The sequence below is a fragment of the Talpa occidentalis genome, unplaced genomic scaffold, assembly GCF_014898055.3.
Source record: "Talpa occidentalis isolate TD23 unplaced genomic scaffold, MPIMG_talOcc4v2.1 talOcc4.2, whole genome shotgun sequence".
NCBI lineage: Eukaryota > Metazoa > Chordata > Mammalia > Eulipotyphla > Talpidae > Talpa > Talpa occidentalis.
Genome location: NW_023602073.1, coordinates 101,612,356 through 101,630,336, shown reverse-complemented (window position 1 = coordinate 101,630,336; position 17,981 = coordinate 101,612,356). Strand labels below are relative to the sequence as shown.

The 17,981-nt window shown below is 35.9% G+C and overlaps 1 protein-coding gene across 2 annotated transcripts in view; it reads left to right on the top strand.

Annotated features, from left to right (window-relative positions):
* The first annotated feature begins 1,667 nt into the window (after positions 1–1,667).
* The window catches only part of MMS22L (MMS22 like, DNA repair protein), a 98,609-nt gene continuing 82,295 nt past the window's right edge, over positions 1,668–17,981 (top strand). The window contains exons 1-9 of one of the 2 annotated variants that reach the window (XM_037520137.2): positions 1,668–1,787; positions 2,352–2,530; positions 2,744–2,869; positions 4,095–4,144; positions 8,852–8,939; positions 9,035–9,212; positions 12,417–12,507; positions 13,869–13,999; positions 15,397–15,510. In XM_037520137.2, the coding sequence (XP_037376034.1) occupies positions 2,367–2,530; positions 2,744–2,869; positions 4,095–4,144; positions 8,852–8,939; positions 9,035–9,212; positions 12,417–12,507; positions 13,869–13,999; positions 15,397–15,510 (942 nt within the window). In that variant the 5' untranslated portion in view covers positions 1,668–1,787; positions 2,352–2,366. Of the gene's footprint in view, positions 2,038–2,351; positions 2,531–2,743; positions 2,870–4,094; positions 4,145–8,851; positions 8,940–9,034; positions 9,213–12,416; positions 12,508–13,868; positions 14,000–15,396; positions 15,511–17,981 lie in introns of both variants that reach the window. The other variant, XM_037520136.2, reaches the window with a different exon arrangement.

The following is a 17,981-nucleotide window of genomic DNA, read 5'->3' as shown; positions in this document are numbered from 1 at the left end:
TAATTTTCTTTGTGATTTCTCCTTTGAGCCATGGGTGTAACTAGAAGTATATAAATTTCCATATATTTAAGAGACTTTTCTCAGATAACTTTTTACTTATTTCTAGTTTAATTCAATTGTGGTTAGACGATATTGTTTGCATGCTTTCAATCTTCTTAAAGCTGATGAAATTTGTTTTATGGTTCTGAACATAGTCTACCTTAGTAAATGTTCCATCTATACTTGCCAACAGTATACTCTGCTATTTTGGATTGACTTACCTATAAACATCAATTGGGTCAAGGTGGCTGGTGGTGCTGTTGAAGTCCTCTATTTCTTTGAAAATATTAACTAGTCCTTTACGTCCATCCAAGTACTTTCCATCTTTAGAAAGAGGCATGTTTAACTAGTTAATTGATTTGCGTATTCCTCCTATATTTTCCACTTCATGCATATTAAAACGTTAGTTGGTGTATAAATACAGTATTATGTCTTGATTCAATTGACCTCTTTCTGTCAGATTCACTCTTTCGTCTTCTTCAGCCAGGACTCTACCCTGGGAACATAAACTTCATAGTTTGTATCCTTGTCTTCCCTTTTCAGGTGGATTTTAGCCAATGAGAGACACCAGGTGGAGTTTAGAGGGAAAGAAGTTTGGATGGTTTTCTGAGTTGCACGTTGGGGATGGCTGTGCTCTTTCATGAAGTCACCGGAGGAGACTACTAGGTAGGCAGCTGCCTCCTCCCAAAATAAATATCATTAACTCTGGTAATCCCTCTTTCCTCAGTACCTGTTAGGTTTAAGGGTGATAGTGACTCATTGTTCTGGGTGTTTCACCATCACTTCTTATTTTCCGATAACTGTTTATATATCGTAAATGGCTCGCTCACTATGTATCCTTCAATCATTTCTCTTGAGTATGTTTAATTAAGCAGAGAAAGGAGTTATGTAGGAATGAAAGGCGAGATAAATTATATTGCGAGGAATGGGCAATATGGCGAATACTGAAATTATAGCACAATATGTGAATTATAATTTTTCTTGAATCTCAAAGGTGTTATCGCTGACACAAACTCAAACGTTTCTAAGGAGATTTTAAAGGAAACTTATCAAAGATAAAAAAAAAGGCTGAGAATGGGTTACACCATTACCAAAGTGTGCTAAACTTGTCAAGATGCGATGCAAAAAAGGGAAGCAACAGTTTTGACATCGAAGGCAGGGCCATTTGACTTAACGCTTCCATACACCAGATTAGCCTCAATTTTGCACTAGCCTGGCCCACAAGCCATGAACAGGCATCCTAGATCTCAACAAAAGGGCTGCCGGCACGAGCGCGGGAAGGAGACCCCGCGCGGCGCGGGGACGTGGGGGGGTAAAGGTGACACCCCCTTTTGAACTCAGAGGACCAAAGCTCTTGCTTAGGCCCAGCCCGAATAGAACCCCGCCGTTCTAGCCTTTCCTCACCTCAGCCTCGGAAAACCAATTCCGCTTCCCAGTGAGGCCCTGCCCCTCTGCGGACGTACTAATTAAATCTTTTAAAAAAGAAAAAAAAAAAACGAAAAAAAGTAAAGGCGCCGACCGTAAAGGCCTCAGCCTGAACTCTCGCGAGAACTCGCAGCGCGCCGGCAGTGCCCCGGGAGAACGCGCGAGCCGGCCTCCGGGGGGCGGGCCGCGCCGGGGCCCCGCCCTTCCTGAGCGTCGTGGCGCCGTGGCGGGAATTTCGCCCGTTTCCCCTGTAGATCCTAGCGGCACCGGAGCGGTGGTCTGCACGGCCGAGGGCGGCTCTCGGGGACTGAAAGTGTGAGAAGGTGGGACTGGCATCAGACTCGCCCTGGTACACGGAAGTCCGGCTCCGCTAGTCCATCGCCTGCCCCGAGCTGGTCCCTGCGTGTGCTCACTTGGCGGGACCTGGCCTCTGGCTAGAGGGATTTGGGGTTGGCGCGACGGGTGGTTCTCATCCAGCCCCCCCAGCCTCACCCGACCTACACCCCCGAACCCCAGGAGTCAGCGAGCGGGCTTTTCCACTGCCCTGCCGGAGAAGTGGCTTCTATCTGCTTGGTAAGGTAGTGGATGGCGCTGGTGGAGGCGGGCCCGGAAGTTGAGGCTGAGTCTGTCTTGCTAACTTTCCTGTCCTGACTGCAGGGCCCACCTGGAGGGGCAGATACTGAGTTACTGCCACTGCTAGTGGGGTACTTTCACAGTTCTGACAGCCTTGATCACGGGGAGTTGGTGGGGGGAGAGTTTTGGAGGATTTGACTTCTTGATGTCTTTCTTTCTGTCGGAGTGGGGAGAGGGAGAGGGCGTTTGGGGAATTTCAGTGAATGTCTCCACCCAGCCCACTTCCAGAAATTCATGAATCCTAAACTTTTCAGGACATGAAGTAAACCATGGATAATTGTTCCACTGCGTCGACCTTCCTGACAGACAGCTTGGAGCTGGAGTTGGGAACAGAATGGTGCAAACCGCCTTACTTTTCTTGTGATTTTGATAACAGGGGAGGAGGAAAATATTTTTCTGGGGAGTCCTACCTTACCAGCGGAGCCCTTAAGCGGTGGGTAAAAAATATCGGAAGCCTTTTTTCCCCTTTTTCAGATTTTCATCAGTGTGTTAGGAATGCTCTTTAGTTATCACTGGATAGGATTAAATTTTTAATATAGTCTAACTGTAGTAGTGTAATATGGATTCATATAATGCCCAAAGGAAGATATACTATAGTATGGAATTTAGCACACATTATGAGACTAAATCAGAGTTTTCATTTCAGACTAATTTTGAATCTTGATCCTTTACCAACTAATTTTGAAGAAGACACAGTGGAAATATTTGGTATTCAGTGGGTTACTGAAACAGCATTAGTGAATTCATCTAGAGTGCTCTTTCATTTATTCAGGTATGTGGTTCTTTTTTTTACTGACTGAGTATCCATGCTGTTCAGTTTTGTAAGTTACCTGGTTGATCTTTTTCTAATAAGATCTAATACAAAAGCTGCACAGAGTGGTGTTTGTTGCTCATTGGATTCTTATTAATGATAGCAGTCAAGCAGTAATGTTTATTGGAGTAATGGTTTTAATGAGAGATTGTTTAGTGATTTCAGAATCTTTATGCTTTTGTTTTTGACATCATGTATTAAAGACAAATGCTTAAGACTATGAACTATGTTACAGTTTTGGAAGAAAACTAAAATACTTTTTTGCTTGATCGCCATAGTCTTTCAATAACCTTTAGAGAATGAACTCAGTCTTTACAACTGTACCTTTTAGACTGTAAATAGAAATATGATTAATTAAAGAAACTTAATGAAAATTTTCAAACATACACAATTGTAAAGAGAATAATATAATGAACCTCTACATACCCTCCCTCAGTTATAATAAACATCCAGGTTATATCATATTGTCTTCATTGTGTCCTTCCCCCCTATTTTTGGCTTAAATATTTTCAAGCAAGTTCCAGGCATATGGTCTTATCTTCAAAAACTTCATATACATTTCTTAAACATACGAACTTTTTAAAACATGAACACTATCTCATGATTCCAATCAACAAAATTGAAATAATAATTTATATTCATTTAAACTTAGTCCATATTTACATTTTAGATAATTTAGAAAGGAAGTCAAATCATTTTCCAAAATTATTTTAATGACATTGGAAAGGTAGGTGAATTTCTCCTCTCTCATCCCATGAGACCTTGTGAAGAAACATCACTGTATCTGTGCCATGCATATGTTTTATTTGGAGAATACATTGAGTCAATCATTTGCTATAGTCCTTTTTTTCAACTCCTATAGTAGAACTGTATTGTGTACAATTTAACAATTATTAACCTCCGGTGTTTTATATAATTGTCTTAAACTTTTTAAAAATATAAACAATATCTTGATAGTGAAATCTATATTTGATCTTATTTCTGAACTAAATGGAAGGTCAGAAAGACATGTTTTGTCATGTCAGTCTTTGCTACCTGAAGCTGACACTGACATGAAATATTAAACATACACAAAGGAGAGGTTTTGATGCTGTGTAATTGATTGGGAAACACTGTCCTCCTGATTGTTACATGCTTTCCTCTATTCTAAAATTAATTCTCACCTTACTTTTTTATTTTAATTTAGGCAGCAGCTATACAACTTGGAAACTTTATTACAGGCCAGCTGTGATTTTGGTAAGTTTTAAGTGGGTTTATGGTGGAAAAGAGTTGTGTTTCATTAAAGTGAATTGCACAAAGATCTGTGAAGCACGTTGAGCTATCATAATAACATGAAGGAAATGTTAGGTCAGAAGTTAAGTGCACAGTATATTTAGTGTTCAGGAAAAGTACTTGTAAGATAAAGTGCCAGATTTCATGCTATCTTCTTGCTCATCTTTTCTGCTTTTTTTGTTCTTGTTTTTCGCATCTACTATATTGATGATTGGGGAAGAGGGGAAGAGGATTGTGGTATAGTTAAAGTAGCAGAGGGAATTGAAGGGCAGTGTATTTTAGTGAAGCCTACCTGCTTCTCCTGGAAGTTTTGGTACACTGTAGTATTTAGAATCATGGCTGTGTGGTCAGGCTGAATTCTAACCTTAGGTAATTGTAGGTCTCACACCAAGTAATAGCTCCTAATTCACTGAGTTCTTTTAAGGGTTAAATGATACAATGCATGTTAAGTGCTTAGCCTAATATCTATTTTTAGTGTGCCTGGCACCCAAAGAACACCAGGACATACCTTTGGTCAAATAAGCTATTAAGTAGATTAATAAGCAAGGAGGAAATGTACATCATGAGGAACAGCTAGGGCTTCTTAGTAAGGGTGAATAGAGAGGGGTTTGTGATAGAGTTTGGGCTTATTCTGGCTAGTTTGGGTTAAAGTGTAAGGAGACTAAGGCTTTATTCTGGATTGGGTACTGTTAAGAAGCATCAACAATTCTATGATGATGATTACGTTAATTTTTATCTAGGAGGTGGGACAAAGGGAGCCTAATCCTAATTAATAAAGATGGCAATAGTCATTTTAGCTGAAAAGGAGGATGCTTTTTTTTTATTGTGTTTATTTTTATGTGATTGCTTAGTGCCTTGTTTCTGGGTCAGACATGATTACAGAGAGGTTTTGTTTTTGTCTTCTTTTTTTTTTCACCATAATCATGGAATGGCCCTGTCTGATTATTTTTGATATTTTATGAAAATTATTTAATTTCAGTGGGGAACACCATGGCCTACCTGTTAGCAGTCAATTGTCAGGGCTGTTTTATTTATTTTGTTTTGTTTTCTCAGTATGTGCTCAGTAAGTAAATGTTGAATATTATTGTTTCATTATCACCTGAGTCCTTGCTTTATACCAGTATTGTGCAGAAGTGCTGATGAATCAAAGAGGAAAATTATGCTTCTTAACAGTTTGCAATTGAATAGGACAGGCATGCAAGCATAGGTCAGCATAGAAAATGGAAAAGTATGATGATAGAGACATGTATAAGCTATTACAGGAGCCAAGGACTTCATCTGTCTGTGTGCCCATTACTGAGACATACCATATCTCAATCTTCAAGAAATAGGAAGAGTTAACCAAAAGATTTTGAAGAAAGCAAGAGTTCGAGATAGAAACAATTGTATAGACAAAGACACTGAAGTATATAAAATCATAAATGTTCAGGGAGTAGGTAGTAATTATGTATAATTAAACAGAGTGTGTGAGAGAGTGATGAATTTGGAAGGGATGAAATAGCAGTTGTTTTTGTAAATCATACCAAAGAGTCTGTATTTTGTAACTACTGGGAAGCCTCTAAAAGATTTTCATGGATATAGCAAACAGTACCTTTCCTATGTAGAGTGGCTTAAGTAAATCAAGGTTGTGGAAGGCTTTTATTAGGCAAGATTATTCCTTGAAATGCATGTTTTGACTTAAAACCACCATAGTGGACTATTAACAAATAAGTAAGTAAATGTTGAAATGGTTCTTATATGGACAAGTTATCTATTTTTGCAGCTTAAAAAAGCTTTTCATGATAGATTTGTTGGTCAGATTAGTAGTATTAGAGATTACTCCTAGATCTACTTGCCACGGTCATGCAGCTGGATCAGGGCTTTATTAATAAAATCACATGGTTAACCTTGACCCCAGTCTTCCCCAGAAAGCCCTTACAGAGGGTCATTTACTGAAATGCGTATGGTTCTTGTTCTCCTATTCATTATACTCCCAGATTGCCTTTTATTTGAGGAAGAATAGCATACATAGTAATGCATGTCTGTTCTTATATATAGTTTTGTTAGTATTAACCCTTTTTCAGATATTGTATTTCTTTGTCTCAAGACATTCCATTTGGATTGTTTTTAATCCTCCATATCTGTCCTGCTTTTTTTCATTCACCTTGAACATAGTAGAGTATATATTGACTGTTTTTAACTTTGTTGACTGCTGATTCTTTTATCACTGTCTTTTTTGGATCTGTTCATATAGATTAATTGTTCTCCTTGTTCTGCAATATACTTTTCTATTTCTGTAAGTATCTAGTAATTTTTTGTTTAATTGTGTAATAGACATTGGAGAATTTGTTGGTTTCTAGATTTTTTACATTCCTTCAACTAGTGTTGAATAGTATTCTGGCTCTCTCTTGAGTACTTGTACTCCATTGGCTCTTTGTGAAGCTTGTTTTAAATTTTGTTAGACCTTTTAGAAAGTAACCTTTAACCTAATTGTAATTTAGCTCTAGTAAGCCTTCTGAGGTTTCTTTCTGGTGTATTAGATTTTCTTTTCTTTTTGCTAGTGGCAACCTGAACTATTTGTTGGCCTGTGTAAACTTTATAGGGAATTGTTTTCTGATTTTCTCTGGCATTGGTAATTTTTCCTTATGTTTGAACAGATCATTACTTATCCAGAGACTCAAAGGGAACCCTATTTGTACATTTGCAGAGCTCTTTTTGTGTGTGTGTGAAACTTCTTTCTTCTTTGGTACTTTTGTCCAGCAAATTAGATATCCCTAAATTCAGATCTCATATTTCTTCAAATCATTGATTTGGGCTCTGTTTGGGTATACTCTCCTTGTGCTGTAGTCTGGAAACCATGTTTAATAGGAAGCTGGTGCAGTCTTAGGACCCTTCTCTCTAGGATAGCAATCTTGGATTGCTTTGTATCCATTGCCTGAAAACTGCTCTTTTATGTTGTTCTGCTTTCCTGGCTTTATTTATTTATTTATTTAATCTTATTTTTTCCAAAGCTTGCTTTATTTATTTATTTATTTATTTATTTATTTATTTATTTATTTATACATACAAGAACTGGGGTACAGGCCAGAGTTGTGGGGAGTGAGAGGATTCACCAGAGACAGAGTGGGGAACAGAACAGGTGGATTGACTAAAATACACTGCTAAGGGGAGCAGCAGGCGAGGCAGGAAAGGTCTGCTGCACCATGTGGGAAGCTTCCTGGCCAGGGATCGAACACGTGCTGCAGTGGCTGCGGCTACCTTCATAGGCTACGTCTTAACCCCTTGCACCTCCAGGGAGGCCCCTTTCCTGGTTTTAAATGGGTAAAATTCACTTTGACTGACTGCAGTAGTTCACAGCAGATAGTTTTAAAGGAATACTGCCTTCGTCAGCTGAGAATTGTGAAAGAGGGGAATCATATGACTCTTGCAGGTGAAACATTAAATAAGCTATAAAAATGAACTGTACTGTATGCGACATTGGCATGGTATCTTTTTACTTAGGCCCCTGTTGCTTTTGCCCATGTAGTGGCCATGTTTGCTCCTTTGGACTTAAATTTAGAAATAAGTTTGTCTTTATGTTTAATATGAATGGGATTTTTTTTTCCCTGCGTTTGTGCTGAGTGAGCCTCTCTTACTGATTTTTTTCCTATAGTAGTTATGTGTATTTGTATGTAGTAGTTATCCAGGTCATTTTTCCTGATATAAATGTTGGAGGGAAAGATAACATAAGTTGAAGTTGGGGGAAAGATGGGAACTATATGTCATTCAGGACTTTATAAGTCATTATAAGGAGCTTTGATTTCATCCTCAGTATAGCAAGTAGTCTTTCATGGCTTTTGATTTATAAAGGATGGAAATTAATACATATTTAACGCAGATTTTGTACTTTGATTATAGAGGAACAAAGGAAGATGCAGAAGATCTGTTAGAAACCTTGTTGTAGTAGTTCAAAAGATTGTAGGAAAATGGATGGTTTGAAGGTGCGTTTTAATCCTAAGCTTAATAGGACTCTAATGGATTAACTCTGATACTGAAAGAAGAATCAAGAATGGCATGTAGGCAACTGGAGAACCATGCAGCGAGTGGAGAAGACATGGCAGCATGAACATATTTTGGAAGAAATTAAGGATATGTTATTTATACTGTATGAGCAATCAAAATACAGATGTTAGGCAGTTTGACATGCAAGGTGTGGAGTGCAAAGGAGAGGTCTGAAAGGTAGGCAGACCTTTTGGGGTTGTTGTCCTGTAGAATTAAAGAAACTGATGAGATCATACATGTAGGAAGAAGTGTACAGAAAGGAGAGGACTCAATACTGACTCTTTGAGAAGTGCCAAGGTTAGTAATAAAGTTGAGGAAGAGAACCCAGTAAAAGAGAGGTCTGAGAAGGGAAACATGAGGAAGGAAGAAGGCTGGCAATATTAGTGCCAATGTGACTTCAGTGAAGCCAGGTGTAGCCAATACTACTGTGAGAACAAGTTACTTGATAGAGAGGGTCTGTTAGATTGGGCAATATGGGTTTCTTTGGTGACCTTAATAAAAGTGATTTGGGGGCTCAGGTACCGCAGGCAAGAGCCATATGGGAATCAGTGGAAAATATTAAAAGACAGAAATTGTTGTTTGTTTGACTTAGAAAAAATTTTGTCACTGGCCACTGATTAAGCTATGAGTAATTATCTGTTTTGGTTTCAGGAAAGATAACAACCCTACACTGCAAAGCAGACAACATTAGGCAACAGTGTGTAACATTTCTTCATTATGTTAAAGTTTTCATCTTCAGGTAGGATGTCAGAAGAGACTTGCTTACAACGTGAATTTCTGAATACATGTTCAACCAGACTCCAGTTGTTAATTGAATCTCATTGTTGTTTTTAGATACCTAAAAGTGCAGAATGCTGGGAATTATGTGCCTGTCCATCCTTATGAGACTTTGGAGGCTCAACTTCCCTCGCTGTTGGTTGATGAGCTTCATGGATTACTGTTGTATATTGGACACCTATCTGAACTTCCCAGTACTAATCTAGGAGCATTTGTAAATCAAAATGAGATTAAGGTTTGACTTGTTTCATTTAATTTTTAAATTAGCTTTTTTTTTCCCAAGGAATATTCAGTCAAACATATGGGTAAGTTAGTCAAGAGTATAGCTCTGGGGCCTCCCCTGGTGGTGCAGCAGTTTCGCACTGGACTGTGAAGCTTCCTGCAGCCTCTGCAGCACCAGTTCAATTCCAGGACATTGGCGAGGGGCCCACATGGTGCACAGACCTCTCCTGCTATGCCCGCTGCTCCCCTCAGCAGTGTATTTCATCAGTTTGTCTGTTCTGTTCCCTGCTCTGGCTCTGGTGAATTCTCTTACCCTCCCGCGCTTCTGACTGTACCCAGTGCTTGTATAAATAAAGTAAATAAATCTTAAAAAAAAAAAAAAAAAAGAGTAGCTCTGGATGCAACCTGAATTGAAATTCTGGCTCCTCCTTTTATTATATGCCATTGGGCTAGTAACACTTATTGCCTCAGTCTTTCCGTCTATACAATTGGTATATCTCACTGAGTTTTAGAAAGAATTGAGTAAAGTAAAATGCATAAATTGCTTATATACCCTGAGTCAATAATAGCTGTCCTCAGTTCCAACTTGTAACAGTGCAAATGTTTGAAAGTTTCAAAGCAAATTAACCTTTATTTTCAAAAACGTATATGATCTTTCTCATTGATCATAGTTTATTTTATAATAAGGTTGAAGAAAATCACCTTTTAAAAGTTACACTTTCAAAACCAGATCTTTATGTCTGTTGTAACTTTTGAGATCTTTCTGGAATATGTTTATAATTAAACTATGCCCTTTTTTTCTACCTGTGATAATTATTCCTTCTGAAGTATGGTTTTTAGAAATTTATATTGTTAGCATGGACTGAATTATTGATATAATTAACAGATTCTCCATAGGAAAATGTGATCTTAAGTGAATAACAAATTTTAACTCCCTTTAGAATTCCTTGAACTCTCAACCTCTTCTATTTGACTTCACTAGTTTAAATAACATTCACTTTTTTTTTTTAAATTTATTTATTTATTCACACAAGAGCTGGGATACAGGCCAGAGATGCAGGGGGGGGGTGGGGTGAGAGGATTCATCAGAGACAGAGCGGGGAACAGGACAGGCAGACTGACTGAACCACACTGCTGAGGGAAGCAGCTGGGGAGACAGGAGAGGTCTACCTCTCCATGTGGGTTGCTCCCTGGCCAGCTGGGGATCGAACTCGCGCTGCAGAGGCTGTGGATCACCTCATAGTATGTGGCGCTCAACCCATTGCGCCACCAGGGAGGCCCAGAATAACATTCACTTTTGAGGAACATGTATTTGTCAAAATGTAGGGTACAATTAAACATTTCTATTTTTATGTGAAAAATACAAATTTATCAAAAACAAACAAATATAAGCCAAACACTTATTATCAGAACTCAGTATATATAATAATGATATTAGAACTTTGGTCTACGGCCATACCACCCTGAACGCGCCCGATCTCGTCTGATCTCGGAAGCTAAGCAGGGTCGGGCCTGGTTAGTACTTGGATGGGAGAACTTTGATGGTGAGTGTGCTATGGCGTATGTATTTATCAAAGTATGAATGTTCCCAAAATTTACATAGTATTGTAAACCAACAGTGAATCAATAAGAATTGTTTAAAAATAATTAAGAAATATAGTTCCAACTAAATTCACAGATTAATATGGTTAACTCATAAAAACAAATAAGTGATTATTTTTAATAATCATTTAATAAAGATTCATAGATAGATTGTGGAGAGAGGGATATTTTTACTTATTTCTAGTCTCTATAAATTAGAATGATGTATATTTTCTGGATATCTAGCAAGTGCTTAAGAAAAGAAAAATTAATTACTTATCTAGCAGCAGAAATAAGAATAGGCCAAGGTCCTGAAATAAGGTTTTGCCTTTCCTAGGCTTTTTCATAGGAAGATCTGAAAAGATAGCTTACTTGACAATCAGAAAATGGAATTTTTAAAATAGGGTGATGTAGGCTTTAACATATACACAAAAAAATCATACACTAAAATACTGTTTCATTTCTGAAACAACAGCAAAAAATCTTATAAAGTTTTTTTCAAGACTCTGTTTTTATGTCCTACCAATGTTAGATACAAAAAATAACATGATTGCCATTTCCTGTCTAGCATCTGTTTTACTATTTTTTAGGAACTTTTAAAATTAGAGATAATATTTATTGGGTATCAGAAATACTTCATCCACTTATCTTTTCCTAAATTTTACTGACTTGCTAAGTAGATTAAGTATTTTAGTTATATGTGTAATTTTTTTCTATTGTATCATCTCTATGCTATTGTTAAAAATGTACTCTTTTTTAATACATTTATCTTTTAAATTCATATCTTTAAAAAAATATGCCATGCAGTGAGAAATCAAACCACAGTTTCTTGCAAGTGAACGACCCCTATATTCCCCGCTGATTTATGATACCACATTTATCCATTTTTCTCTTTCTTGTCTTGCTGTTTATTTATTATCTATTTCTGAACCAACACTGTTTATTAGTGTAGCATTTTGTTTTGTTTGCATACAGGATAAGGCAGGTCCCCTCTCTATTATTCTTCCTAGTTGTCTTAATAGAACATGTGTGTTGTATTTATTTTTATAGTAATACTAAATGTTAACTAGAAGAAGGTTATTGATAACCTAGTATATCATAATAGTTAAGAGCTCTGGCTTTTGAATCAGACAGTGGGGTTGAATTCTGTGTATGCATCGGGAAGCAAATATCTGCATCATTTTTAATTTCAGTTTCATAGTAAGCATGGTAGTCTAAAGTTTTCTTGCTAAAATTATTTTATAGGCGTTCCTGGGTACATGGTACATTTAAAAATATTTCCTGTTAAAGTCTAAAATAAAGTGTTAAAAATTAATGCTTTAAAAAATTCTTTTACTTTCTTGTAGCTGTAGTAGTATGAGATATTAGTTGAAAGGGACCTTTACTATTCTGTAGAAATCTCTTGACAGTTCCAGAATGGGTCTTTCTTAAACCATCATATGACACTATATCCTGCTCTCAAAGATCTCCAGTGAAATCCTCTGATGAACAAGACAAAGGATTTCCCTGAGCTTTTGAATAGTGGTAGGTTAATTGGTTCTTTATCCTGTGAGTATGGAAGATTGTTGAGACATGCTACAAAATGTCTAGTAAAGTATTGTGAATTCTCAGTTACACTTAATAATGTCATTTACAGCTTTTCCCACCATCATGGCATTTATTACATCTGCATTTAGATATCCATTGGCTGGTGCTAGAAATTCTTCACATGCTGGGTGAAAAATTGAGTAAGTTTTTGGATTTCTGATTTATGTTTTTTTTTTTTTTTTAATTTAAACTTACTGTTTTTCAAATTGCACTTTAATAAGCGCCTTTTGTGTTTTAAAAGTCAAATAGTAACCAAATTAAAAAATGAAAGTCTTCCTCTTTTTTCCAAAGACAACTACTAGGAACAGCTTGTTTATCTTCTCGTGTGTGTGTGCGTGCGTGTGCGTGTGCGTGTGCATGTGTGTGTGTGTACTCCTAGGCAGGATTTCTGGTTTTGCTTCTAACCACAAATAGCATCATATTGTTCTATATAATGTCTCATATAACAGTTTTTTAGAGATGTATAAATATTGGTAAATACAGTTCTGTCATTGTACACTGAGTTTTCCCAGAGTATATACACTGATCATATACTCTTGACAGTGGTGTATGTTACTTGTTTTTCTTCTTTACCAACTATCATAAGAAAAGATAATGAATCTCTGTTTTACTTTGCAACTTCCTGATTACCAGTAAAGTTGAACATCTTTATATAATTGTATTATCTATATTTCCTTATTAATTACCTACTCATCCGTTACTTTTTCCTATTTTAAAATTAATTAGTTGATATATATTATGGATAGTAATTTATTTCATGTGTTGCCTGTTTCTTGGTCTTGCTTTCTGGTATGTTTAGGTTCCATTATGAAATTTAGCAATATTCTGTACATGTTATTTAAGGGTAAGTTGTTAATTATTTTGGTTGTGAAGGTATCTGTTACCTCAGTTCTTGCTTTTCAGTACTACTAAATACCTGTGTGTACACTTTGTATACACAGATATAAAAAAATGAACATAAATATATAATTTCCTCTCATGTGGACTCTATATTCCATATAATATTTCCTTAGAGCAGTGCTCAGTGGGCTTATTCTGATATAGACACACATTTTGGTATCTGTTACCTTGATTTGTTCTATTTTATGTCATAAAACAATTGCATGTCATCAACTTTATTAGAATTTATTTAAGGATAATATTTTGAAGGCTTTATTGACTAGAAATATGAGGGAAGATTTTCTAGTGTTTCTCTTTTATTTATTTTTATTTTATTTAAGTCATGCTGCATTGTAACTTTTCAATTTAGCCATGTTAAGAAAGGAGAAATATACTAAATAGTATGTGGAAGGATTGAAAACTGTATTAAACTAATGTTTAACAATACTCACATAAGAAAGAAATTGTCCTCAAACTTAACTTTTGTTTGCCAAATAAACAGGTTTTAACTGTATGTGTTACTTTAAAATAGCAACTTAAAATGTTAAAGCTGTATAATCATTGTCCTCCTTTGAATAAGTAAAATCTACTTTATTTTGAATAGAATTTATTCTTATTTTAGAACAAGTTGTTTATGGTCATCAGTTTATGAATCTGGCGGGTGACAATTTAACCAATGTCAGTCTATTTGAAGAACATTGTGAAAATCTCCTTTATGATTTAATAAGCCTGTCACTCAACAGGTATGACAAGGTAATGCTTTAAGACTTTATTTGTAGTTTTGATACTTAGTAGAAGTAGTCATGTTTTAATGTGTGTGGTTTTAATCTATAGGAATTTAATTTTAATGAATATCATACAATGTTTACATTTTTGTGTCTGGCTTCATTTGCTCAAATGTTTTTAAGAGTCACGCTTGTTGTAACATACCAATAAGTTCATTCTTTTTTATCATTGGATATTATTCCATTATATAGATATACCACAATTTGTTGATTCATTCACTTGTTGATTAGCATTTGGATTATTTCTAGGTTGTGGCTGTAAAAACAAAGCTGCTATGAAAATTTATGACCAAAATTAATTAAAAATGGTTTGCTTGTTTATTCTCTTAATTATCTGTGAATTGAATGAAAGAAAAATTTTACTTAAAAATTTAAAAGGAGGCTGGGGGACTCCCTGGTGGCGCAAGGGGTTAAGCACCACGCTATGAAGCAATCTGCAGCCTCTGCAACACAAGTTCGATCCCTGCCCGGCCAGGGAGCAACCCACATGGCGAAGCAGACCTCTCCTGTCTCGCCTCAGCAGTATATTTAAGTCATTCTGCCTGTTCTGCTGCTCCCCACTCAGTCTCTGGTGAATCCTCTCACCTCCCCCCACCCCATCTCTGGCCTATAGATGATAAAGGCTAATTCTTAAAAAAAAAAAAAAAAAAAGCCTAAATACTAATTCCAGCCTGCTTTTATTTATTTATTTATTTATTAAGATTTATTTATGCATACAAGAACTTGGGTACAGGCCAGAGGTGTGGGGGTGAGAGGATTCACCAGAGGCTGAGTGGGGAGAAAAATAGGCAGATTGACTGTAATACACTACTGAGGGGAGCAGTGGGCAAGTCAGGAGAGGTCTGCTGTGCCACGTGGGTAGCTCCTTGGCCAGGGATCGAACTTGTGGTGCAGCAGCTGCGGTCAGCTTCATAGGTTGTGTCTTAACCCCTTGCGCCACCAGGGAGGCCCCACATTGCCTGTTTTTGTAAATAAAATTTTACTGGAACACAGCCACATCTTTTTTCCTCTCTTGCTTATGGGTGGTGTTATACACATGAGAGTTGAATAAATAGTTGTAACAAATATATTGCTAATAAGGCCTCAAATGTTTTCTATGTTGCCCTCTATGGGAAATGTTTCTTGGTTATTTGACTAGTTGACTAAGCAGAGGTATTTTTTAGATCAAAAATAATATTCATTCTGTACTTCTGATTTTAAAATGGGAATTTATTTTAAAGATTGATAAAAATCAAACTTTTTTTAGAAACAATTTCATGTAGTTGAGTATAAATTTAAAGTCATTAAATCATTTAAAAAAAAAACATAAGGGGAGATAGGTGGCAAATAAAATTCCTCTCTAACATATTTGGTTCTTTTCTATAGGTTAGGCCGTCTGAAGCATTAATGAGTCACCACTGCCCATGTCCATGTGTTAAAGAATTATGGATTCTCCTCATTCATCTTCTCGACAACAGAAGTAAATGGTCTCTCTCAGAAGTAAGTTGTAAAGTTGATGTTAGTTATTTGTGCTTACTCTCATGTTGAATTTATTCAGTTGTTTTGGACAAGAAAAATTCTCAGAAATTTCCCTCTCTTTAAAGATAACCTTCAATAGAGTATTAACTGAGTTCCAAGTATGCATTATTTTTTTAATCCTAAATAATATGAAACGGCTAAAAGCAAAACAAGGTTCACTCTTCTTTTATTTAAGTTCATTATTTCTTCTATCAAGAATCTTGGAAGCTAAAATATTTGATAGTCTGATAATCTAGGAAATAGTTAGGAACTATAGCAGATTGCAGTTTGGGAAACTAAAAGAGAGGTTTCTATTTATTTTACGGTACCTTATTTTCAAGGAGGGTGAAGGAAAAACACAAAGAGCAATATGGGAAATTTTATTTCACTTAATTTTGAGCCAAGTCTTCAGAATGGGGCTTTATTTTATTTCAAGTGTTATGGATTATTAGAAAAAGATTTGGGATTTGGTTGCTGCCTTCTAATTTTAATAATGTACAAAGTACAAATAAGCCCAAGCAAGCTTATTAAGTATAAATTTAATGTATTTTTATTGTTTTGGGTTTTTTTTTTTACTTTTTGGTTTGCCAGTAGTACTCCACTTTTTACAATGAAATTTATTTTCTTTTCCCAAAATTAATTTATTTATGCATACAAGAGCTGGGGTACAGGCCAGAGATATGGGGGGTGGGGTGAGAGTACCCACCAGAGAGAGAGAGGGGAACAGAACAGGCAGACTGACTGAAATACATTGCTGAGGGGAGCAGCGGGCAAGACAGGAGAGGTCTGCTTCGCCATGTGGGTTGCTCCCTGGCCGGCCCGAGATTGAACTCGTGCTGTAGAGGCTGTGAACTGCTTCCTAATGCAGTGCTTAACCCCTTGCGCCACCAGGGAGGCCCTACAATGAAATTTAATTGGTAGAGAGACTCACCAAATTTTCCCCTCTGTTTGTCATGGTGTTTTATTACACTGACACAGCAAACACAGCAACTTTTCCATTTTCTGAAAAGGCCCATATTTAAGACATTTTATGTTTTTAAAGAATTTTTCTTGTTTTATAAATTTTCTGGCTTGAAGGTGTAAATCACATACAGCTAATGAGGGCATGTTCATACTTGTTGCCATTAGTCTTTTTCTAGATTTTAAGCAGAAAAATAGGTATAATTTAAAATATTATACTGTAGAAATTTGCATAGTAGTATGTGTTATTTAACCAATTGCTTTGTATGATCTTCATATTACGTGACTTATTTTAAAATAATGAAAATTTGAGGTGATATTATTTTTTAATGCAACTAAAATAAGTTATGTTATTCACAGATTTTGAAGGCTGTTTCAATTTGAAAGTCAAATTAGAAGTTTCCATTCCTGTCAGTTGGCAGTTTTAATTTTCTCCTAAAAGTTTAATCTAATCTAACCATGCCAGGTATCATATAATGAATGTCTATAAGCTTGTAGAAAGTAAGTACTGAGACCAAATACTAAATGTAGATGGGAACTGAATTGAGCTGAACATTGAAGCTGCCATATAACTTTAGAGACAGTAGCTGAATTGTATAAATTTGACCATTAACTTTTATACATTTTACAGACACACATACGCACACATGCATGCACACACATACAGCAATAATAGATAAAGCTCAAAGTAAGCTCAAGTTGCATAGACTAGGTACTATAAAAATTTAAGATAGAAGAACTATAAAGAGCTGCAAATGTTAGATTCTTGTTAGATTTGTCTTTTACAGTGTTATATATGAATTAGCAATTTTAAATTTATAATGTGTTCTAGGACAGAGCAAATAAATATATTGTGGGTAATTAGAACCAACTTTGTCACCATGGAAAATTGAGTTACAGCTACCAAAAAAGGGAAATCTAGGGTCTTGAATTGGAATGTGGTATATCAGTATGAAATAATGGTTTCTGATAATTAGAACTAGATGTAGATGTATGTATACATTTCCTGCTTTATCCACTAGGTGGGTCTAGAAACGATATTTGAGTTACAGTGAGCAAACTGCAAATATGAATAGGTTTTTGAAATAACTGTGTATAAATGGAGTCTATGGAAGAAAACAAAACAATGGGATATAACTGACATTCAAAATCATATACAAGAAAACATTCCAGAAGTAAAAAAAAAAAATCTGAATCTATGTACTGAAAGGGGTTAATGGATAACTGGATAGATTAATCTCAAATAAGAAAAAAGATACCAAAGTTGGCCACTTTTTTGAAATGATTACAAAATAGAGTCAATACTAGAAATAAAGGAACATGACTTCAGATTGTACTAAAAATAGTTCAGATATTTTTCACAACCTTATTCCTATTAACTTGAATATTTGTATTAAGTGAACAAAAATGTAGGGAAAATCTTAACTAAAACTCTTCAATTATTCAACAATAATAAACTAAGTAAATGGTTTAAAATATAGTCATTGGAATAT